Here is a 25,799-nt window from a genome sequence, read left to right on the forward strand (position 1 = left end):
GGCTCTCTGCTCAGCGGGGAGCCTGCTTCCCCCTCTCTCTCTGCCTGCCTCTCTGCCTACTTGTGGTCTCTCTCTCTCTGTCCAATAAAAGTAAATTAAAAAAAAAAAAAAAACCTAGCTTCCCTAGTTCTCGGAAACCACTTGAGAAGCACAGAGATCATCAGTTCCATTTCTATGCCTTTGTTTAGTTCAGGACAAAGTAGTTAACAAGATACTACAGAAGGAAACCGAGGCCAGGCATCTCTTATGTTTATTGGAGAATTCTTAGTTTGGGAGAGGAAAGATCACAGACAAACAACTCATAAAAGATAAAAGAACAATTAATTGCAAATGATTACAAAGGTAATTTCCGAAATGTTTATTTTGAGCCACTGCAAAAACAAAAGTATAGTGCATCCTGGAGGTTGTATTTCGGTAAATGAACATATCAAAGGACAGAAAAGCCAAAAAAAGTTACTGTTATACAATATCTTAATGTAGTAATTCTGCACAAATAGCTGCAATTACTCAAAGCTGCTCTGGCTATATATATATTAAACAAGAATGTGAAATTACTTTAAACACTGCACAAGTAACCAAAGTTAGCAAATCCAGCAATATTAAAACCTGATATTAAATAGTATTCAAACATTACAACAAAAACAAAACAATGAACTTCTAGAGCTATAATTCTACCCATGTGAAAGGAATGTACATGGATGGTAAAAAAAAAAATAATAATAATAATAATAAATAAATAAAGTGACAAGAGTGACCAACACTGCACCTGCATCTTCAGAGCAGAGATACAGTAAGTGAGTAAATGCATGTGGGGTCTTTTGCTAAAAATGGGAAAAAAATGCATTCCACTTTAGTATAATCACAGAATTCCCACTGAAGCTCTAACTGTCTTATGCTGGTGACAGGTGGGCAGGGTTTTAAAATGGAAAAGTATTTTCCCTATACCCTGAGTGTGGATGCATATTATATATTTTTTAAACTGTGGAAAGTTTTTTTTTGAGAAATACAGAATTTAAAGCAACATACTGATGGGAAATTGATAGTTAACCATGAAAGAATACTATTAGCTAAATAATTAACTAAGAAGACATCTTGAGTCTGGATTCTGGTGATGAGTCAGGGTTAAGATTTGCATTTAGGAAATGTGCACGTCAAAGCCATGTGGATAAATGATCTTTCACTTTATACACGGTACATTTAATAGGTAATTAAAGTCTCCTACCAGCAACACAAAACCCTTATTTAAGCAAAATGGAAGTATTATGAATTGAATTAACTCACATCAAATATCTGAAAGGCTAAGTGGAACATTTTTCAAAGTATAAAGATGTTATCACACATATTCACTGAGTGAATATTCTTAAAGGTTTTATTACTCCATTAAATTCTATCAAACATCCCAATAGAGGTTTTAATTTTCATCTGTGATTTATAAATGAATCATTCATTTTGTATAAATCAGGAAATACTTTCAAAATCAACATTAATAATCTCCAAAATATAAATGTATTTAAACTTGGCTTGGGAAAAGAAGAATATGAAAGAACAGCTACATTTCAGTCGAAAATAATGTTCTAAAAAAAAAACCCTTATCAGAGGCCTCATTCACTTTCTTTCCCAAGATCCTTCAAGGGTTCTAAAATTGGTAAACAGAGAATTCAACTCAATGCATATCACATCACAACATGGTAATTTCATAAGGGCCAAAATGCACAGAACGGCAAGATTACAATGTTATAATATAAATATGTCAAGGAGATTTGTAATAAAATGAGACGGGGGTTGGGGAGGGTGGTCCTCTCAACAAACCGAGCAACCAAACAGACATAAGATGTCTTTGGAATAATCACAAAGTGCCTCTGAAGAAAGTAAGTTTAGACTGTCCTTGATTAAGATACTTCTCTCCATGAAAGGAGCTTTACTCACGCTTCTTTTCACATGTGCCAATATTTAATATTTTCCTCTACGCCCCTAAACTGATACAAGGGTAGAGTTCCATTAGAATTCTCACACACATGCTAACACCTAAATACTGGTCTGTCATTACATCGTGGCTACATAAAGGAACTCACAGCTCCAGGTAAATGCAGAGAAAACAAGGATAGGAGGAAAATCTTACTTCAAAATGATTATTACCATAAGAGATAGAAACATAAAACATTTTCAAGCGCAGAAAGTTTTACAAAATGAATATATTTTCACTTTAGTTTAAAAGAAATTCAGAACTCAATTTGTTGTTAATCAAATCCATACAATGTATCGAAGTTACTAAACACAACTTGATAGTTATATACTTGTGAAAATTCAATCTAAATAATCATGTTCTCATCAAAAACCCAGTTCCTAGCGTGTACAAACCCAGTCCAGTGCTGCTGCATCTCAAGTTCTGAGAAGCTAAAGACAGAAACCATTCTGGCTAAATAGATCTCCTGCATTTCTCCACCTTAAAAAATACTTGAAGAAACTTTAGGAAAATTTATGTTTAAGGCTTGCTCTATTTCTTTATTTTAAATTGAGAAAAACCAAAGTTTACGCTAAAACCTTAAACTATTTATGTACTTTTGGCATTTTTCTTAAAAGGCAAATTTTACTCTCTCATTATAAAATACACTTCTCTACCATAATGATTAATTCAAATTAACGTAAGTGCCTTATTCCTTGCCCCTAGCTGGGTGCTAGGTCTTCTACACTTTGTGCAGCTTCCAGAACAGTCAGTGCTCAGGAAAAAAGAAAATGCAATGGAGCAAAACCAAAGTCCCCAACAAAAAGTGACTTTACTCTAGATTTATGCTAATGGAAGAACCAAAAATTCACACGGGCATACCCTCACATGTAAAACCAAGACACAGTCTTGGTCCTCTATTCAAGTCAACTTGTGGTTTCTAAAGACAAAGCAGTAGAAAACATGGAGCCCAAAAAACTCATGTCAGGCGACTTTACAAAATAGAGCAGATACCATTTTATTGGGGGGAAAAGGAGGGCTGGGGAATCCCTGTTTTCTAGAAAAAGTTTATCCTTGTTAAGCAGAGAGTTTTGTGTGTGTTTTTTTTTCTTCAAATATCTGACAATGAAAATCATTACTGGGCTTCTTTAAATGCATTTCCGTATTAATATTAATTTTTAAAATTTAAAGTTTTGCACCTTTATTTTCATTTATAGGATAAATTAGGGACCCAAAATAGTCAAAAAAGAAATAAAAATTCTTACTGCACAATCTTTATAGACATTTTATTTTAAAGCACCTTTTAAACGTCAACAGTGGGTTTCTAACCAAGAAAATAGTAAAATAAAAAAGGGCACAAAAACCCACTAGGCAAGGTTAAAGTACTCCCTTACACACACACACACACACACACACACACACACACACACAAATTTCATGTCAGATGGATTGGCAACATTAGCAAATAATGTCATTTGCTGAAAGGCTGGGGAAACTATCACTGATGGCATTTATAGAAACCTAAAATACTAATATGTTCCTAGGAAATTAAATATTTTGGGGGATTCAAAAAGCTACTGATAGCTGAGCTATGAAAATAAAATTGACTTCTAAAAATAAGAGAGAAATTCTATGGCGGGGGGGAACCCATTGACCTCAAAGCTCTTTTTTCAGGTTAGTTTTCAACAGAATAGCATGTTTTGCAAAGGAGCAGAATGAGAAGTCTGTCCCTAGAGCCTCCCCTCAACCACCTCAGTGTGGTCTGTAGCAGCACTATTTGGATGCAAAGAATGCTGTCAGTCAATGTTCCTGAAAACCTCAGGGTCATACCTTCCTTCATTCAAATCAATGTTCTTAGGGTCTTAACACACTACACAGGTGTAGAGAATAGTGATGAAGATAATATCTGACAGAGATTACAAAAGTATGAACTATATACAACGTGGGATGGCTGAATACGTGGAAAAAGCTTGATTTCCTTCCCTCCCAGTTCACTATCAGTGTTCATATTCAAAGTTTACCCTCTGCACCTGTAACTGTTTCTTCCTCTCCCCAGATGGTAGACTGTACCAGCTGCAGGGTTGTACTATGCGTTTTCCAAGAGCCAGTCAAACAGGGACTGGCAGCTCTCCTGGGTGCCAGGCTTCTCCCGCACTTCGTAGTACCGCAACACGGCCTGCAGGACGTCCCCCACCTTCCAGCCCTTCTCTTGTAATCGTCGGGAGAGCTGGGGAGAAGGAAAGGCATGTCCCACGTTAACCAAAAACGATCTCCTGACAACAAAGTTCCATGCTTATTTTTAATATCAGAGAACTGTAATTCTCTCATTGTCTGCAGTAAAATATTCTTTCCCAGTTGTATAACAAGGTCTTCTTCCCTAAATTACCATCCCTCTGCACAAATTAAGTTTTTCCTTCCTGCCCCTAACAAATACAGCTCCTCCAGAGAATGACACTTGGGATTGTTGAAAACGGAACTGCACAAACCTCCCCCACCTGAGAGTCTGTGTGGGAGTACAGCCTCCATTTCTGCACGAAATTCTTGACCTAAATCCATCTGTCACACCCTCAATTAGGAACATCAAATAATAAAGACAATGTCCATCTTGACAGAAGGATGTGGATTTTTCCTGCCACTACATGCAATGTGGCTTTTTTCTGGAATACACACTCTGGCCTCATTTGGAAACACAGCTAAGTTAAGAAATGTTAATGTTTCAACAAAAAGCCACCAAAAGAGTAAATAAATATTGTGGTGATCATTTCACAATATATCCAATTATCAAATCATGTTGTATACCTGAAACTAATATAATGTTATATTTCAGTAACACCTCAATTTAAAAAAAAGTAAATAAACAAAGGTTTAAATAAGCTCCATTGTCACCAGAATCAGAACATGTCTTCATTCATTTTTTTCTATTTAGTTCTATAAAACCTACTTTAATTTTATAATATAAATATGCTTAGCCTTGTTAAATACAGCCTTAAAGAGATACAACTCACAGACCATACAATTCATCCATTTGAAGTGTATTTAGTCAATGGTTTTTAGTAATAGTCACTGAGCTGAATGCAACCATCACTATAATCACTGTTAGAGCATGTTTGCCACACCAAAAGGAAAGCTCTACCTGTTAGTAAACACTCTCCATTTTCCCAAACCCCTCAACTCTAGGCAATTACTAATCTACTACAGTCTCTAGAGGTTTGCCCATTTGGGCCATTTCATATAAATGTCAACATAAAATGTATGGTCTCTGGTGACATTTCTTTCTCCTAATGTGACTTCAAGATTCCTCCACGGTGTAGCATGTATGCACTTCCTTCCTTTTCAGTGACTAATAGTACTCCACTGCAAAGATAAACCACATTCTATTTATCCAATCTAGGATATTTCTACTTCTGGCCTACTATGAGTAATGTTGCTGCGGACATAATGTTTTCATTGCTCCATTACTAGGAGGGGAATTGCTAGCTTACATGATAATGCTAGGTTTAACTGGTTGAGGAATTTCCAAAATGTTTTCCTACTTTACTTCGGGATGTGGATCCCCAGTGGTGGCACCAAGCACCATTACGCTCATGTTCACCTCTGAGCTCTTCCTTAGCCCTCAGTTTATTCAAGACTAAATGACTTGAAAACGTCTGCCTCCCTCCAGTGAGTGCTAACACCTTTCCTACCACCTCCTTCTCTTTGACAGCTCATTTCTTGAGGATCACTTTGTCTTATTTTCTCCTTTTGCCCCCAAACAGAAACATAAACCCAAAAAATCCAAGAAGTCCAAGAAAATACAAATTCCAAAAAAAACACGTTATTTTTACTGAATATCTTTTTCACATACTTCTTTCAACAATATCTTTGTAAACTCTGAACCAGGAATCAAGAAACTGGACTATTCCTTTTCTGTTATAGATCAATTTACACTGGTTATTCATTGAACTATTTTATATCTTATAATCAAATTAATCAAAATTCTGATAAGGAAGATCCTGGGACAAAAACCTTAAGACTATAAAATGCAAATCTTTTTTTTTTAAGACTTTATTTATTTATTTGAGAGAAAGAGAGAGTATGAGAGTGGTGAGGGTCAGAGACAGAAGCACACTCCCCATTGAGCAGTGAGCCCGATGTGGGACTCGATCCCGGAACTCCAGGATCATGACCTAAGCTGAAGGCAGTTGCTTAACCAACTGAGCCACCCAGGCGCCCCTATAAAATACAAACCTTGACCAACATAAGGTGCTTGGCACACAGTTAAGTTCTCAATAAAATCACCCTATTAGTGCATCGAATCTGATTGTTCTATTATTAGAATCCTACAAAATATTCAAACTGGTCCATGGTCCCTTATAAGATGTTCAAAGCCTCACTGGCTTTTGAGTATGCTAGTTTCTCCCAGTGATAAGACTGGATAAACAAAGTAGGAGGCATACTAATTACCAGGCATAATTATGAATCAATTTTAAAAAAGAATAACGTAATCCTTTCATATGCACACATGCTTAGTCATGGCATCTAACTCTGAGTACTTGGGATGTGCCAGGCACTAGATCAAGCTTTTTTTTTTTTTTTACAGTATTATGTTTACTCCTCACAAACCTCTGAACTGTTCTACTCATTTTCACAGTGCAGATGAGGAAACTGACTAGCAAGCCCACCCAAGCTTAGACTACTAGAGTGGCAGAGCTGACGTCCGGACCCACTATGAGACTTTATCACATAAGCACTTACCCACTCTGCTATCAAGGGGCATCTTACTAGATCAACCACGTGACACAGAACATCATATATGGTTAAACGTGTCCTTACAACCACCCCGTAAGGCAGATACTTACTTGTATGAATTCCTTCTTTGCAGAGTCATGAAGGTAAAGTTCTGCCACTTCGGCTTCAGAAGCAACGAGCCACTGAAGAATAACCCTCAGCTGGGGGTCTACTGCACATGGCTCCATGTCGATATTCGTAATGAGCAGGATCTTTCTGTCTTGCCCCAAACCTAATATTAACATTTAAACAATATAGAGTGAAACTCATCAACTGAACTCTCAATACTCTGGTTTCCAAGGATAGAGAAATATTTTCCATTTCTTAAGATTCCAATCAAAGCTGGGGAAAAAAAAATCTGTCTTCTCTTATCCCCACCTTAACATCAACTGAAACATTTATATGAAAGGGCACAATAACTCTACAACACGGGAATAACATCGATCATCTACCAAGAGCACAAATACAAAACTTTATTTTGAGGCACTGAATATCAAGTATTATAAATGCATAATTTGTGTCAAATACAGTCCACAGGTAAAGAAAGAAAAAACAAAACTGTAAGGCTATGATTACAATCCAAGTATAAATCTCTTATAAAAATCTCAAATAAGGGGTGCCTGGGTGGCTCAGTGGGTTAAGCCGCTGCCTTCAGCTCAGGTCATGATCTCAGGGTCCTGGGATCGAGCCCCGCATCGGGCTCTCTGCTCAGCAGGGAGCCTGCTTTCTCCTCTCTCTCTACCTGCCTCTCTGCCTGCTTGTGATCTCTCTCTGTCAAATAAATAAATAAAATCTTAAAAAAAAAAAATCTCAAATAAATAAATACATTAAATGGACTTGAAGAAAGCTTCTTGAACTAAGAGAAGTAACAGACTCCACAAACACCGTAAAGGGCATATTACATCATAAGTATTGTTCTAAGCTCTTCCTATATACAAACTCCTAGAACCCTCACACCCATCCTGTGAAGCCAGAACTACCATCACCTCCATCTCACAGGTGAGGGACGTGAGGCAGAGAGAGATCCAGAGTCTTACAGTGGGGAAATGGCTGAGCCAGGTTATGAACACACGGTCTGCTCCACGCTCTTAATCACTTCATTCTTGAGGCAAGAAAGGGGTAAAAATGTCACATGCAGCTACCCACAACCCAAAAGCGAGACCAGGGAATTTTCTGGTATACCCCTTTATAAATAAGATATTGCTCTCGAGTTTCATTTTCTTTTTTTATGAACATTATGTTCTCAACATAAAGAAGGATGGATCCCTGTTGACTGTAAAACTAATGACGTGGACCGATATCATGTGTTTAACACTCCTGCTTAATAATGGCTGAGCAAAAGGCAGAGCTGAGACAAGGAAGAGCTCTGCCACACAAGAGGTGAGCAGCCGGCCTGCTGGCAGACATCACGCCAATTTGTACCAGTCATGGAAATTTGTTGGCCAATGTCCCTGGTTCTTTTTTACAATTTGCAGGGCATTCTAGACCACTACTTATCATTTTTAGGATCTGTGTTGGTCCCTAACTTTTTCGCTTAAAAAACGGATCCTCGTCATTCTCTTCAGATAAATGTACTGCCTTCTCCCCCCTCGCCCCCCAACTGACTCTCAATCAAAAATGGGTCTGGTGCACTATGAAACCAAACATGGTCTCTGGGCCATTTTGTAAATCCTGCAGCAGTCACAGGGTTGGAAGCCAAGTCACCCGAGACTTCTCTGTATTACTGGGTTTCTCAGTTCGGGGGGCTCCTAGCTGCCTGGACTAGGAGAGGTCACTCAACACCAGGGAAAAGGCAAGTGGCTGACCTCCTGCAACTGAAAATACAATGAAATGAGGTTTGTTGCCTTAGGATTTCCATATCTCTGAATCTTTCCATAAACCTCTTATCAATCTCTCCTACTTTACCAATTCCTAATTTAACAAATTTCAAAGCTGGCCAATTTTCTATATAACAAGAGATGACTATGATCTCGAAAGTGGGGGAAGTGACATGTATCCCCATACAGTTCATCTGATTTCTATCTACTCACAAAAGAAATCCTAAATAGTCTGCTAGTGCCAAAAATAAAATTTTAAAATCAATTTCATATTTATATAAACTTTTATTTTATTTTCTCTTAATTGTCCCTCAGTAAAGTCAGTTAAGTAATGACTAGTTCATTGGAGAAAATACTCACCACATGCATTTACACCATGTACAGTCTTTGGAACAACTTTGCTCACAGGTATTATTTGGAAAAGGGACACAACTTTCCTAGACAAAGTCAACACTCTTTTAGTCAACAAAAAGAAAAGAAATATTACCTAGCTTATCTGTCACTCTAAGAATATTGCCCTACCCCTACTTCATATCTGATGACAAAAATCTACTTCTAAAAGTCCTATATGAAGAATGTTTACTTAAAAAAAAAAAAAAGAATGTCTACTTAGCAGAAATATTGGAACTAAAAAATTATCACCTTAAGTCTGAGGATTTTAACTCAGAAACCAGTACATGACTTCCCTAAATAAGAAAGGCATAATTGGTGATAAAACTCATCGGTCACTCAGGTGTTATAAAGTACATTTTGAGAAATTCATTTGGGCAATTTTCTGTTTGTCCACTTCAAAGAAATGATGGGGAAAAAAAAGCACTAGCTCAAAAACAAATATCTCAAACAGTATGAATATTTTTAGATGCCACTCTATAGAAGACATTATTGGTATTTACATAATAAAAATAAGCTGTCTAAATACAATGAAAATTCAGCTTCAATAGGGAAAATTTCTACATTCATGCAGACCTTCTAGTATTTGAATTAAGGATTACAAAGCATGGTCCAGAACACTCTGACCAAAGGCATCTAGTATTTATATATTTGGAATTATGTTCATCAAAAGAAGAATGAAATATTTTCTTCAAATATGTATATTTATGAGTTTAGGAACAGAAATGAGAGAGGGAAGAACCAATTTTTAAATATCTTTTAATTTTTACTTACTAATTTATATAAGATCAACATTAAACACTAATTTGAGAAGTTATAAGTTTAGAAGAAAAAAACTAGGGCACACGCCATAATTATAATAAATTATATCTTATAATGTAAGGGTTTTATGTTTAGAAAAAGATAATTATAGAGAGATTATCATAAATTTCCCTCTCAAATCACTGAATGATTCAGTCTTTACACCAATGGGCACTTCATTAGTTTAGCAATCAAATGGTACAAATAGTTCAACAAAGGACCTGCCGCTGGATTTACTAGTTCAACAATTTCCTGATTTGTAATGTGAATACCCTGATTTGTAATAACCTGGAGCCTCAGTGATGAAAACGCACAAGGAGAAGACCCTTCTAGGAAACTGAACAAAAAAACATGCAAACACTTTGAAAAACAAACTGTCAATTACCTTTTCCATCATCCTCGTGATCTTCGTCTTTATCATCTGGCCCATCACTTTTCGAATAAAAGAGCAGAAGCAGTTAAAAAAAGAAAAGCTTTAATTAATAATGGTATTAAAACCAATTCTTAAAATGTGGAAAAGAATGAATGTTACAATATGATATATGGCATTCAAAAAGGGAAGAGATGACAATAAAAAAAAGGAAGCTTTGCTTCTCACACCATTTCACGTTAAAATCTGAATTGTAAATGATGCCTAGACAGGTCATCAATAACCAAGAAGTTCTACCTTACCGTGATAGAGAATGCCAAGTAATTTCATGATAAAATTTATTTTCAAATAATTTAAAGCTAAAATATTCTACTAGTTTGGTTTTGGATAACACAGCATGTGAATTATCATAGAATGCCATGAATAATTATTTATTAATTCCTCTACTGATGCCATGCACGTATTTTTAATGCAGTAAAAATACATTTTTCCTACTCTCCTTATATGTGAAATAAAATTACATACAAAAACAACAACAAAAACCAGAAATCCTGTAGGAAGCAAGCTCTTTTTAATGAGATAATAATTGGTAGGATGAAAAATAGCAAGCAGAGCAATACATGCATAGATGGAACATATTTTGCAATTAGAGGTCAGTCTTATCTCAGCATAATTGAAGTTTTTGATTAGATGTAAATTATCGAGCAGAATCATGTCCAAACATAGGAGAAAAGCAGATTGATACATATTGGCACTGTAACCCACGTTCTTTTAAGAATATGACATCATGCATTAGTGTGAAAGACTCATCAGTTTGTAAGTTTCTGGACTGGACCAACCTGTCTGATGTTGGAAAGGATAAATTGTCCTCATACAAATCTCCTTCTAAACCAAGACTGCTCCAGCTACTGCTGTTACCATTACTGCCAGAAGAAGAAAAGAACAGAGCTGAACCAGAAAACGAATAGTAAAGAAGTCCTCGGTTTATCCTTGGAACAGCTTCTGTTGGTGATAAGTGGGAGGCTGGAAAGCTGCCCGGCGGAGTGGGGCATCCGCAGAGGGAGAGAGACCGTCACTGCTACTGGCGGCTTCGGACATTTGGGAGTTTTCTTACTTGTCCTCCATAAATCAGGAAAACTATTCTCAATTTATATTTATTTTACATACGAACACAACAGAATGACTTTTAGGACAGCAAATGAATGCGTGAAGTAAGGTTTCAATGATTAACATCTATGGCAAATCTTGGGATATCATTTGTAAAAAGGCAATATTCTTCAGTTTGGGTAAAATTTTTAAAAAGACCACAGGTTAACATTCTCTCAGCTCTTTAGACAACGCAAACACTGATGGCTTTGGGGGTGGGAATGAAATGACAGGCAGCAAAACATAGTCCCAAATAGACCTTTTCTAACTACTTGGAGAAAAGATGTTTTATGATTTCAAAATACTTTTACTATGTCAATTACTTTCATTTCATACATTATGTATAATTCAGTAGGTGGCAAATAACATACATTTTCTTCAGAATATTGAGTAACCAAGGCTTAACATACCTGTCTGGTGGGCCAGTCACTAATGCCACACAGATACCTTCTTAAAGTACTGAATCAAAAGAAGAAAGCAACTAGATTCTAAAACTGCGGCAAAGCAGGAACAAACAAAAAGCGACTGTGTTCGGAAACAAAACTAAACTTAAATTTTCAGACTAAAACCTAAACATGCAATTTAAAATTCTAGTCATTTAAATAATTAGTAAGCACATTAGTTTGCAGTGTTAAGCAGCTTATATTTCCCCCACATTAGGCAATTATAGAATTATTATAAAATTAGGCAATTATAAAAATTAATATGTACATAAACCAAAATTCTGGTTCTAAAAACTGAATTAACGCAAAATCATCTTCTGTGCATCAGTAAATATTGACAGGGTTACAAAAAAAGGATGATTATTTAAAAGTTCTAAAGAGTTTCCAAGCAATTTCAAAAATTTACATATCCATGTTTCCTCTGGCACTAGCAAGCTGTCACAAACTACACTGTGTTAGAAAAGTTAAAACTGAGCAGTGACTTTTCAACCTACGTTCCAACAAATATAGCTCTATTACAAAACCATGAAAACAGCCAGAGTTTTACCTATGTAGCCTGCTGTCAGACAGATCAAAGATGGGAAAACATGGAAACACAGAATGGACAGACTGCTATGAGCCAAACAGAAAGGAAAAACTGAGGATCTCAAACATTGCATTTATCTCTATTAACAGAACCTCTATTAATAAAATAGATTTTCTAAACAGACAAAAATACTACAAAATTAAAATTCTTACCCATACGCTGACAACAATAATGATTCCTTTTAATTAATTATCAAAATCTATCAAGTTTAGGTGAACATGCAAAGAAATAACACCTAAAAATCATGAAGACAAAAGATTCAAACTTCCTCCATTTAACCTCATTCCCCCCTCTTCCTTTTGTCCCTCAAAATGGGTCAGATTTCAAGTCAGTTATTTATAAAACAGCACCACTAACTAGGGTGCCCATATAATTCCTCATTTAGCCAGGACACTTTCGGAAATGAAAGAAGTCACCATTAATTATACCAGAGCAGCGGAAGTAAATCCAGACTGTTCCAGGCAAACTGGGAAGTACAATCATCCTCCATTAACCAGACATAAAATAACTTAATTTCTTCACTTACCAGTGTTCCTATTTCATTTTTTTTTCCTATTTCATTCTTGAACACTGCCTTGCTTCCATCATTTTCTTTTAAATCTTTTCCTATTTCCTATCTATCTATTCCTATCTGTGTATTTTCCATCTTTTTGTATTTCCTAGGTCTTAGAGCAGGTATACCTCAAGCCAGTAGGGGTCAAGGGCTAGGACTCTTTTTTTTTTTTTTTTTTTTTTAAGATTTTATTTATTTATTTGACAGAGAGAGAGAGAGAGATCACAAGTAGGCAGAGAGGCAGGAAGAGAGAGAGGGGGAAGCAAGCTCCCTGCTGAGCAGAGAGCCTGATGTGGGGCTCTCACAGGACCTGAGCCAAAGGCAGAGGCTTAACCCACTGAGCCACCCAGGGGCCCCAAGGGCTAAGACTCTTTATCATGGTTTTCAGTCACATGAATACTATTGATTTTGACATATCTCGTAAATATTATCTCAAAAATTCTGTAAGCCCAATCTCATCTCTTACCTAATCTACTACATAACTTCTAAAAACTTCACAGACTGCTTGAAATGCTTAAGACACTCATTCACAGAACAAGTCTCTTTCAGATCAAATAACTATAAACTCCTCATAAACACCTGTGAAACTCTGAAATTATTATTTTTTTTTTAACTGTTGCCCTCTACTAAACTTCCCACTTGGGAGTAAAAGCACATGAAGTGTCCAAACCACTGAAGTCTTTTATCTGATCTCTGTACCAGGAAATTGCAGTTCCTACACCAGATGTCATCAAAAGACAAAACATGTGCAGCCATATATCTTACATGTGGTCACTGAACCACCTGCATTAAAATCATCTGAGATTCTTGGGACCTCCAATGACCTACTGAATCTTAATCTCTCTTAATCTCTCGAGAAACTGTATGTTCAACAAGCTACCACCAACCCTGGATAAGCCCTACACTTTTTCTTTGTGCTTGAACATCAATAACCACATAGCATAATCATTCTTATTAATTACTATGTTCAATTAAAACTACAGGTGTTTTTCTGACAAAATGCTGTGAAGACAAGTTATTCCCCAACCTGAATTCAGTTATTTTTCTGAACCAAATCCATTTAGCCATGTTAAACATAATTCTTTTAGTCTCTGCCTGATTTGGTCTTTTTGAAACTTAGTTCTGTTAATGAGATGATCTTTTCATCTTTGTTTTAAGTCATTCACAATAAAGAGCACAGCAGCCCCTTCTTATCTGCAGAGGATGCATTCCAAGGCCCACAGTGGATGCCTGGAAACCATGGACAGTACCGAAACCTACATATACTACGTTTTTCTCTTTACATACATACCTATGATGAAGTTTAATTTATAAATTAGGCACTAGTAAGAGGTTAACAATAAAAACTAATAATAAAAGAGCAATTATAACATTATACTATAATACAAGTTATGTGAATGTGGTCGGTCTCTCTCAAAGTATCTTCTTGTACGTACTTACCATCCTTGTGATGATGTGAGATGATAAAATGCCTACATGATGAGATGAAGTGAGGGGAATGACACAGGCCCAGTGACATAGTGCTGGGCAACAAGTGCCCTTCTGACAACACGTCAGAAGGAGGGTCATCTGCTTCTGGACCTCGACTGACCATGGGTAACTGAAACCACAGAAAGCAAAACCGCAGATGGGGCGGGCAGGGCAGGGTGATTACTTCTTCTCTGTTACTAATAAAATGCTAAAGAGGACAGAACCAAGGACAGAGCCAACCAATCAAACATTTTCCACAGAGCTGTTCAACTGGCTACAGACCCCTTAATGCCACCCACCATGAACCCTAGTTCACCCATTTTAACACCAGGATTTCCTAAACAGCAATGTTAACCCTTACTGAAATTCTAGAAGCCTGTGTTTCTCCAAGACAAGAGGAGAATTTAAGTGTTAACATTCTATTCCAGGTAGATTTATGGAAAGGGCCAAAAGATGTTTGTGATATCACCCCTACTTCCCACTACCAGTTTTAAAGACGGTCTTTGGACCCAGATTTTAAGATGTATTGATGGTTTACATATAGCATTTTAAGAAACTATGACAAAATAGATGTTTTATAAAACATTAATACTATTAGTTAATCTAAACATCAGACAAAATGCTCTGAGATGATGTGCTCTAACAGGTGAAAACCCATTTTCTTCCCTTCATTCCTTCCTCCCACAGTTTTCTCACATACTCCTCTTGGTAAGTCAATTCCAAGGGTTCTGTTCTACTGAAGCCTCACAGGGTCCTTTCCAGAGCCTGAAACTACGAAACCTTTCCTCTCCCTAGACTCAGCCCTGGATGGCATTTAGTATTTCCAGTATCAATTAATGTGGATTAAAATTTATGGTGTTTTATAGTTTAGTCAGGAATGCCTTTAGAGAGTTAAGAATATGAGACAAATGTATCAGAATAAAATATGCGGAGGCTGGTATTATAAACAAAATAAACTAAGACAAGTTATATATGAGGTAAGTGCCTTCTGCTGTACCAAACCATATTTTTATAAGGAATTTATATATTTTCAGTCCTTCAAATATAAATGCTCCAAGTCATTTCGTTCCTGAATAGCAGGGTAAGTGAGGAATCCTTCCCAAAAAAGATATTACTTTCACTAATAACAAAAAAATTACGGAATCATTTAGATACCTTTTATAGATCACAGTCTTTTTTTTCAGCCTCTAAAGAAAAAAGGTACCCTCTTTAAAAAGTGAGAAATACAAAAGTCCAGGAAAATCCTAAGGGTATAAAATCAAATGTATGCAATATTTTTCATATCAACTACTGGCACACCTGGAAGAAGCTTAGCTTGGCTAATTATTGTACCTAATAAATGTGAAAAACCATTAGAACCACATTATGGAGAATAAAATACATTCCACAAATAATGAAAGATTTTCAAATTCATGATTTTTAAACACCCAGTCTAAATTTACTTCTGAGGTCTGAGGACCTGAACTATGCAATCACATGCACAATTTTAGTTACCTTTCACTTAGGTGATGAAAACTGCTACTTTCATCCTGATGCTCATCTTCGAAACTTAAATTGGACCAGCTGCCAGTGCTGTCTTCACCAATACTGAGATTCATCTGCTGGCTGCCAAAAGACTCCGTTGACTGAAACTCTTCTATTTCTTTTGGACTGAAAAAAAGGAAAAAAAAGAAGAGAGGGAGGGAGGGCAAAAAGGAAAAAAAAAAAATCAATCCAAAGTCATCAGATTCTGAATTCTAAGACTATCACTTTGATGATAAAGATTACAAAAACAAGAATTGACATTCACAGCCACACCAGTGGCCCATCCAACCCTTCGTGTCTGCTAATAATGAGACTTTGAAGGAAAGCATACTACTTTCCAAGTCAACTGAGCTGTATCTATTATAGATCCATCCCAAGTGCTCTATTATCTAAATTCTCTTTAAAGCAATTCATAGTTTCAACTGGGACCACTACAGAAGAGCACAAATTCCTGTTTATCACCTACTTTGTAAGACAGTACTTTAATCTGTACTGAGAGGAAGCTCCTTCTGGCTTTAAGAACAAAATCAGTAGTTCAAAGAATTCTAGTACTGTCAATCAGGCCTAGAGTCAAACTAGCCAAAATCTCTTTAAGATTTTGAGCATAGGATCATAACCCTTCTTATTTTTTTCTTAATGAAAAAGAGACATTTATATTTTTATTCCATCTTCACAAGAAAGGCCAGTCACTATTCAATTACTGTAACTGTCCCTCTATATTTAATTCTCAACACTGCAGTTTAAAATGATACTTTCAAAGACGAAGAGTAAAAATGTTAGCCTTGTGATCAAAATCTTCTAGCGGCTCACACCAATCAGAGTGAGGGTCCAAATCCCTATAACATAATTTACTGATATGATACCTTCTCCTCGTCTCCATTGTGTCGCACCTATTACTCTCCCCAGCCTACTCACTGTGGCCACGCCTGCCACTGTGCACCTTCCCCAACACACATGATCCTATCCCTTTGCCTGGAACTCTCCACCCCAATTCCCATGTGACTTATTCTCTCTTCATCTTTGGCTCTTTGCTCAAACGTTATTTTGTCAGTGTTGCTTCCCCCTCTGCCTATTCAAAACTGCAAACCATCCCCACCTGCTCCCCCCTGCCTCCACCATCCCCCCCCACACCTCCCTACTTGCTTCAGTTTTCCTCCAAAGCACTTAGCGCTGTGTGGCGGCACACGCGGCTATTTTACTTATCTTATTCTACCATAACATAAGCTCCAGAGAACACATATTTTTGACTATTTTACTTATTTCTGTATCCCCAGTGCCCAGAATAAGTCCTGAACTGCCCCACCCCTCTCTGGGGCTATCCTCATTTTATATTTAAGATACAGCAACCAGAATTATCCTGGACAGGCACATTATAGTTTTGAGCCGTAACAGAGCTCAACTTTGTTCTTTTAAAAATTTTTATCACTTTCTGGAATGTGCTGAAATCTAATGGTTTTTTGGCTGAAATGACCCACTAGATGAGGTCCAGAGAAGAGTTTTAATGACTGCTGGGTTATTCTGGCTCAGAAAGAATAGCTCAGAATACAGTTCAGATGTTTGCTCTGCTAAAAATAAACTACCATATAATTCCCCATTTGACACTCACATACCACCCACATACCACCCTTCTGTACATTACAGCTTTGTAAAATATTTATGGTTATTTTCATGAATCAAACATTTATAAGAAAGGGGACACCAAATGATACCCTTAAAAATAATCCATCTGAACAAATCCCTCTAAAGCTTGAAAGGCAAACCATTTAAACTTCAGAAATAGAAAATGGGAAACAGGACCCTGAGCGAACCAGAGCCAGCTCTTCATAATCAGCATTTACGGAACCCTACACCATTGTTAAGAAGAGAAAAGGGAAAAGAACTACAAAGTAATATTCTACTGGCCTTGGTAGAAAGTTGGACCAGAACAGCACTAGCTTGTAGGAATACTCCAGAGGCCTACTTACTCACCCAAGGGATTAAGAAGGAAAAGTGAAAATATGGAGCAATCAATAGCACCAGCATGAGCCAGGCCCTGGGAGGGATATCTTAGAGAGTCTAATCCAGGGCAGAGTCTTTTTTCCTTCCAGGGCCTTAGGGGAGGCACAGGGAGAAAAAGTTAAAATAGCCTGAGGCCAGTTCTGCTTGAGGAAGGTTGCTTCAGCTGTGGAAAGGCCTAGTTTACTAGCACTTATTCTTTCATGTATTTACTAACCACTTATTATATGTCTGCCATCGTATTAAGAACTGACAGGTAGTTGTGACAAAGAAAATGCAGGTCTGCAAATGTTTACTGTATAAAGAGTCAAACAGGGGCGCCTGGGTGGCTCAGTTGGTTAAGCAGCTGCCTTTGGCTCAGGTCATGATCCCAGAGTCCTGGGATTGAGTCCCGCACTGGGCTCCTTGCTCAATGGGGAGTCTGCTTCTCCCTCTGTGTCTCTTCCCTCTCATGTTCTCTCTCACTCTCTCTGTCAAATAAATAAATAAAATCTTTAAAAAAAAGGGGGGGGCAAAGAGAAAACACTTAGGCATTGTTGGCCATGTCTCTACTTCAGCTACTCACCTCTGCCATTAAAGCATAAAAGCAGCCATTGACAATACATAAATGAATGAGCACAGCTGTGTTCCAATATAACTTTATTTATGAACATTAATATTTGAATTTCATATAATTTTCACATGTCACAAAATAGTATTCTTTTGATTTATCAACCACTGAGGAAATGTAAAAACCATTCTTAGCTCACAGACAATAAAAAACAAACAAACAGAGCCCAGATTTGGCCTGTGGGTTATAGTCTGCCAACCCCTGCTCTAGGAGAAAGAAGGCTACACAATTACAGCAAAAAGAGACCTCCTTTGGTTCACCAGAAACATCACAGGAGGATGCCATGGAACAACTGGCCTCCAGAGTCCTGGCCAAACTCCATCTCCTTATTTTAAGATGGCTAAGAAGAGAGGTGGTCCTTGCCATGGCTTTGACAAAAACTTCTAAAAAATCTGAGGAATCCTGTGACACTGTTAAATTCCACCTCAACTCTAGGAACTTTCTCTGTCGTGGGACTAACAAAATCCTACAAACTAAAAACACAAATTGGTTCTGATGCTTTCCAGGGAAAAAACAGTTAAACTAAGGTGTTGGTTGGAATCCCTGAGCTTAAGGCACAGCTACTGAAGAACAGGACATTGTGAGACCATCGGAAAGAACTTGGACAGGAACCTATCAAGAGAAGTGACAGCAGTAAAGGAAATCTTTGGAGAAATTTTTTTAAAGCTTTCCTCCTCACAGCAGTTTGGTTAAATTATGCTCTTTATAAGAAAACTTACCTTTGTGAAGGGAAAGAAAACACCGTAACAAAAAAATTTTAATCTCAGAGCAGTTAATGATCACAGTAACAATCTACATTTGCCGTCTAAAACTCTCTGGTGTTTCTTCAATCCAGCTTTACTTACTTCCCAGCTCTGCGAATGGGGGCAATACGACTATCCTCCCTAAGCCTCCTCTTCTAGTTCAGGAAATGGTTAACACCTTCCCTCAAAGGGCTGTTGGGGGCATAATTAGACAACAGAGATGGAGAGTAACGTATGGGATATGAAACCCCACACAAATGTAGTAGGGAAATTGTTTTTGTTAACTTGGGGTTAAAAATAATTGCACCTTTCTTAACAGGACCTAAGACACATATGATCGAGTTTAACTTTTATCGTAAAGACCCAGAAGGAATCTGAAACTCACCTGCTGACCGCACGTCCAACATTCGTCATTGCTGATGTCATTATTTCTGTGGTAAGGCTCTCAGCAAAGCTAACGCCATCTTGTCCAATTCCGCTATCAGCCGCCAAGCTGGTATTGCTCAGCTCTCTCTCTGCTTTTTCAATAGCTTCCGCAACGATCTTCTCAGCAAGCACTGTCTTCTTATCGAGACCAATGTGAATTTGTGGGACATCAAGATGAAAAACTCTAGATTCCTGACAGACGTTGCTAAGTTTTGAATTAGAAACTGGCTTACTACTAGCAAGTGAATCCTGTCTGGAAGCGTGCAGAGATGAATTTCCAGTGCAATCGTGTAGTTCTTTACGGTCGCAGTATCTGCAAGCTTGGTTTATAAGAGGTGACAACTTTTCTGCATACGTGACCCTATCGGCTGCTTTTGTGGACTCAGACCCGTGGGAAACTGTGGATCCTAAACTGAGCCCTAAAGTGTCATCCACTACCTTCTTGGCATACTGCTCTATAGCTTGAACAACACTCTCTCCATAACCAGACCCACTTAAGCTGCCCGTACTGTGGTAAAATCTGTGACTTTGTGAGGAAGGCTGAAGAGACTGAAGAAATTCTGGCTCGATGTGAGACTCAGTGTCTTCATCACGTCCAGACTTTTCATAAAGGCAAGAATCTGTTAAGGATTTTGGCAAGCCACCTGCAGACGCTGTCAGCTCTTTTGTAACATCTCTTGTTATGCTGTGAGCAAGAGAAGCTGAAAAACTATACAGTTCAGAGCACTCATTTTTATGTGTGTCCTGCATCCACTCACCAGTTTGATTTTTACAAAGGTAACCTCCGTTTCTTTTACTTGGCCGTTCTTTATCTGCTTCTCGGTGGTGTTCTTTATTCAAGAATATGAACAATTCGTTCTTGGTCTTCACCTGTGAGCTCTGCACGGGGAACATTCTTGAGCTGCACTTTATTTTGGCTGCCTTAGCGGCTTCTTGCAATCCTGACTTAACAGACCGATAAGCAAGTCTGTTGGCATACTGGTCCATTAACAACTCACTATTGCCGCCTTCCTGTTTCAGCACTTGGATAATGTGACCCGCATACTCGTCTGTCACGCTTTCACAGCTGGGATACTTGTAGGTCAGACCGGACATACAGGAGCCTGGTGGTAACAAAAGAATGAATGGATCCACTTCTCTCGAGTGGGCTACAGCCTCTCTATCCAGCTTCTCTTCTGATCGATCATCTTGGCCCCCGTCAATGTAACAACTATTCTTTCTTTGCCTGAAAAGCACACAACTTCTAACTTTTGCTATCTTCTCAGCTTCTGTAATGACTTCCGCTGCCAGATCACCCGCAAAATTGCGTAATGTTTGTAAATTTTCCTCCGAGCGATTGAAAACGGTAGGTGACACACTTCTTTGACTTTGTGCATTTAAGCAAGGGCTTTTCACCCTGGGTTCCTGAATGACTTTATTATCCAGGTGGGAAGCTGCCATTTCCGTGGCAAGAGAGACAATGTGGGTAGCTAACAATTCTGCAAACTGAACTTTCTTCCCTGAGTGCTCAGGCTTCACATCCACTTCCGGATGCCCTTCATCTTCACTACTTTCAACTTCTTCTGAAAGAGATCGCATGAGTTTCAACATGAACTCTTCTTTTTCTATGGTATTTTGTTCATTTTCAGACAAACTGCCCACAGATGAGTTGTGAGGTGTAGAGGGAGGTGTAGCAGGTGCAAATTCTTTTGCTAATTCCCCCTTGAGTTTTTTGGTTAACTTCTTGATATCCCATTCAGAACCAGCCCGGGATGGTACGAGAGGAGTGGAGGGAGGAGTATCAGGTATTACATTTCCGTCTCTAATTTTCTGTTTGTCTTCCACATGCAAACCATCTACACATGGAAGCACTGTGGATGAGAAAGTATGTGAATGAGGAAAAGGGTGCTCTTGCCCAAAAGACAAGGGCTCAAGTGCTGTATTATTCACATTATGTTTTGTCACAGGTTTGTCTTTAGTAGCTTCCTTCAGATCAGGTTTCTGACTGGCGGTTGTTGGACACGGTGGGAGTGTCTCTAAAGAAGAGCCATGAGCCGAAGAACCTTTACATTCGGGAGCACAATCCTTTCCTGCTGAAAGTGAACAGTGAGTTAAGTGATCTTGAGCATCAAGAAATTTGGGGAACTTTTCCAAGGTCAACTGTGACTCTTCTCTGGAAACAGGCAAGCTTTCTTTGGGTCCGGCATTTTTATCTACACTTGGGGTGGTTGATTTGCTTTTATCTATGGAATGTTTAATAATAGATTTAGATAACTGATTGGCAAACATGTCCTTATTGCTAGCTTCGCTCTGTTGCAGTGTTGCTTGATCAGAGTGGAAGGGAAGGGGTTTTCCCTTTACTGCTATAGTTACACAATCCGTGTGTTCATCAACGGTTTTTGTACCTTTGAAGGATGTCATTGACTCTAATGTTTCATTTACAATCGTGTGCACCACTGAGGTGGAAAAGTTGCTAATAATCACAGGATCGCTTGTTAATTTTGAAGAGCTCTGCATTTCGATATCATTAGTTGGTTTAAAATCTTTCTGGTTACCTGGATTATGGTCTGAGGGTAAACAAATATTTCTGAGACATGCTACTTCCTCTTCTTTGCTCTTTGTGGTAACATGTGTCTGGGTAGAATCGCCATTCAAATTACTATCATCAGACGACCGAAGAGACTTTGCCTGATATATGTTAGATGAAATATGGTATGGGAGAAGGGCACTTCCTGCCAAGGGCACTGGTATAGAAGTAACAACTCCAGATGTACAAAACAAGGCCTGCTGTACTGTGTACTCCTTTTTATAGTCCTGCATGGGTCTTGTCGCTGTTACGGTCTGATTGTTCCAAGCAGGGGAAAACGTGGAAGTCTGTGTCGATGGCATTAAATTTTCTGTGCTCACACACTTTATGTTATCTGTAGAAACACTAACTGCTGCCTTGGTCGTGAAGGTCACATCGACTTGTGAAAGCTCAATAAATGCTTCCTGTATAACAGACTCAGATAAGTCTTTTGCATAGGACTTTACTACTCTGTCCTCAGAGTCTGACGACCACCACTGTGGAGATGCGGGTGTTGGAGGATAGGAAAATTGACACACTTCCATGATGCCTTCAAAAACAAGCTCTTCAGCAAGATCTGCAGCAAACCTAGCAACCGTGTTAGTGAATATCTGCTTTTTTACGTACTGTAAATCCTGTAAAGCACTTGCTAAAGCTTCACTCACCAAAAAATTAGCCAGCCCGCTGATGGCACGTTCTCTCAGTGAAAACGTACACTGCCTTCTCAGTTCATTAAATGCCACCTGAAAAACAGAGGACGTCAATTTGATGGCTAAGTGACACAACGCGTTGGTACATGAAGAGACTCCCTTTTGTAAGTCTTTAAATGCACTGCCCAAACTTTTTTCCACAAGATCAGATGCAAATTTCTGAATGCTATCTTTAATCATCAAGGATTTATTGTTAGATTTACTTTTTTGCTCAAGGCTTTCGCTCTTCAGAACTCTGGTTTTATTTTCTCCTTTTTTAATACTCTTCATGTCTGGGGTTATGTCAGGGTGTTGGGTATGAAGAACAGAGCTCAGCACCTCACATGAAATGCTATGGGCATAATCCTCATAGGTGTAATAAAGAGAATCATGACTCTCATGAAGCTGAGCTCCACCGATATCTGTTTGGCAAAAACACTCAGCAGGAGGACAGCCTCCAAGAGGACTAAAGGCAGAGGATCGAACAGGGCTAAACAAGCCGCTGTCCTCCCCTGACGCCTTCACTGGGCGTGGTGAATCCGGAGCATCACACAGGTTGCTGTAAGGGGATTCTGGCTTACGAGGAGTTGGCTTTCTAACATTAGCTGGGAGGACTGGACGATCAAACTTGAATTTTTGAGGATTCATTGCAGTGGTTACAGAGCAAGATTTTTCATGTTTGTGTCCTTTCTTTTGTGATGTCTTTCCTAGGACAGGATCTTTTGGAAACGGACAGGAAGTCTCTAAAGTTGGCTCGAGTTCATCAAACTGATCAAAACTATCAAAAAATTCACTCACTTCTGAGTCCGAATCCTCTATATCATCTTTCATCACAGGAATTTTAGGTAACTCAAGTTTTGCTTTTAAACTTTTCTGATAACCCTCTTCATCCAAGAAAATAACAGGACTTGGACTGGAGCATTCAGATTCAGAGGAGTAGGCAGGCGAAGAAGAAAAAAACGTTTTCTGTGCATTACCACCTTTATCTGAAGCATTACATGACCTGTAGAAACTCTTTTGGATCCAGGGCTCAGTAATTAATGTAGTCACTGAAGTTTTCACAGAAGGTAGTTCTTTATGTCCCAGAATATTTATTAAGGAAGTTGAAGGTTTAGCCAATGACTTCTGCCTCCCAGAGCTGACGAGAATCCTTAAATCATGGGTTTCTACCTGGTGCCCAGAAGAAGTCTGAGAAGCAGCATCACACTGGCACTTTAGTGCGGTAATATTTATTCCTGTAGAAAAAAGAATAAAATGATCAAATTATTCGTGAACAGAATCTTTTAAAAATTAAGTTATATCAGTGGGAATAAGTAGACTTTAAGCATGAAATATTTATTTGCAACGTGTCTTCTACACTATATGGTTAACCAGATTCACCCCAAATCATAATTGAGAGCTAATATACCTTTTACTAAAATAATTTCATTTTACCTGACATCTGGGAACATCTGGTCTATGAAATGGTTAGCTTCTTGTCCTATGTGTTAGAAACACTAATGTGGTATCTCTACCAGGTAACTCTTCTCAAATTTGAACCCAGGATGGTCCAAATACTTAATGTACTGAGGTGAACAGTGCTTGAACAGGACAACCAAAGTAAGAACAGAAATAGCAAAACCAAGAACCAGATAACAATGAACTTAAAAATCACAAGAGAATGAATTCCTTGCACAATCAAAAAAAAAAAAAAGTTAAAATGTTTAAATTGCATATAATTTGTAATTGAACAGCTCAGCCTGAAAACTTTTAAAACTGAACGCTAAACTTTAATATCCCTTTTCAAGAAAAAGTTTAGAAAAGAACAAACCATCACGGCATGGCTTTGAGGTCTCTTCTTCCTCTAAGTGCTCAAAAGCAGTGACAAAGTCATCCTCTATGGAAGACACGGACTGACTGGTGTCATCATCTTCCTTAGCAGTCTCAAGTCGGCGCTTCTCATGCAAGTACGTGTCCAGCGTATATCTTATACCAGTAGCATATTTACTTAGGAGACTAAAGATGAAATCAATTCTGAGTCTTGGCAACGTAGGTGACACTCTCATGACACAGAGCATTCCAGAATGCTGACTCTTGGGGAAGATGAAAGATGATAAACATAATTCAACTTTCAAAACATACATTTAAAGCGTATTATCTGGAAGTGAAGCCTAGAAATAACACAATCTGAGGGAAAAAAAAAGAAGTGCATGCATCCCAAGAGGCTCCCTGATTTTGTATTGTTAAATTCTTTTCTTCATTGATTCTCTACAACATTTCTCACTTCCTATTCTCTTTCTCCCAATCTTTTTCTTATCGCTACTCAAATTCTACCTGTCCTATCTCCTGAAATGTTATGGAGCTTACTATCCATATCTCTGGCATGTCTTCCAATATTATTATATAGCCTATTATATAGCCTATATATGAGTTTCCTCGTTCATTAACTGAACTCACCAACTACACCGTAAACTGCTAGAGGGTAGGAACCAAGTTCTATTCTATTTTTGTATCCCATTTTCCAGTAGCTTCCAGCAGGACACCACATTCCCTTCTACCATAAAAGAATCTTCCCCTCCTTTTACCTAAATGTCCCTAGTATTACAATTTTATAATAACATTTATAGCTCTGATTAAAAATAGAAATCATCAGTTTTTGCCATACATATTACCTTTAAAAATGCAAATATTGACAAATGACTTAGTGAAAAAAGGTGGAAATCAAATATAATAGCTAATCACGTCTTGTAATCCTAGCAAACAAATCAAAGTAAATATAAATGAAAAGCGTAATGAAGAAAATGAGGCAAGCAGTTCTACTTTTACCGTAGACCTCATAATGAACACAGTAGTCTTTTATACTTGGAATAAGTAACCCAAACTTTAAACCTACTGATTCAATTTTTAGGAGGTAAAACATGCAAAGCACTTTTCTTTGACACATTATCAACAAAATCTTTGACACATTATCAACAAAATAATACTTACTAAAGAACTAAAGGC

The 25,799-nt window shown here is 37.9% G+C and overlaps 1 protein-coding gene across 2 annotated transcripts in view; it reads right to left on the bottom strand.

Annotated features, from left to right (window-relative positions):
• Positions 1 to 232: 232 nt before the first annotated feature.
• Positions 233 to 25,799, bottom strand: part of LOC111146895 (A-kinase anchoring protein 11) — a 49,577-nt gene continuing 24,010 nt past the window's right edge. The window contains exons 6-12 of one of the 2 annotated variants that reach the window (XM_022502625.1): positions 24,628 to 24,889; positions 19,543 to 24,052; positions 15,780 to 15,935; positions 10,927 to 11,010; positions 10,103 to 10,149; positions 6,781 to 6,941; positions 233 to 4,169 (exon numbers count right to left, since the gene is read on the bottom strand). In XM_022502625.1, the coding sequence (XP_022358333.1) occupies positions 4,029 to 4,169; positions 6,781 to 6,941; positions 10,103 to 10,149; positions 10,927 to 11,010; positions 15,780 to 15,935; positions 19,543 to 24,052; positions 24,628 to 24,889 (5,361 nt within the window). In that variant the 3' untranslated portion in view covers positions 233 to 4,028. The remainder of the gene's footprint in view (positions 4,170 to 6,780; positions 6,942 to 10,102; positions 10,150 to 10,926; positions 11,011 to 15,779; positions 15,936 to 19,542; positions 24,053 to 24,627; positions 24,890 to 25,799) is intronic. The other variant, XM_022502624.1, reaches the window with a different exon arrangement.

Source organism: Enhydra lutris, unplaced genomic scaffold (assembly GCF_002288905.1).
Source record: "Enhydra lutris kenyoni isolate GAN:26980312 unplaced genomic scaffold, ASM228890v2 scaffoldscaffold15, whole genome shotgun sequence".
In the NCBI taxonomy this organism is placed as follows: Eukaryota; Metazoa; Chordata; class Mammalia; order Carnivora; family Mustelidae; genus Enhydra; species Enhydra lutris.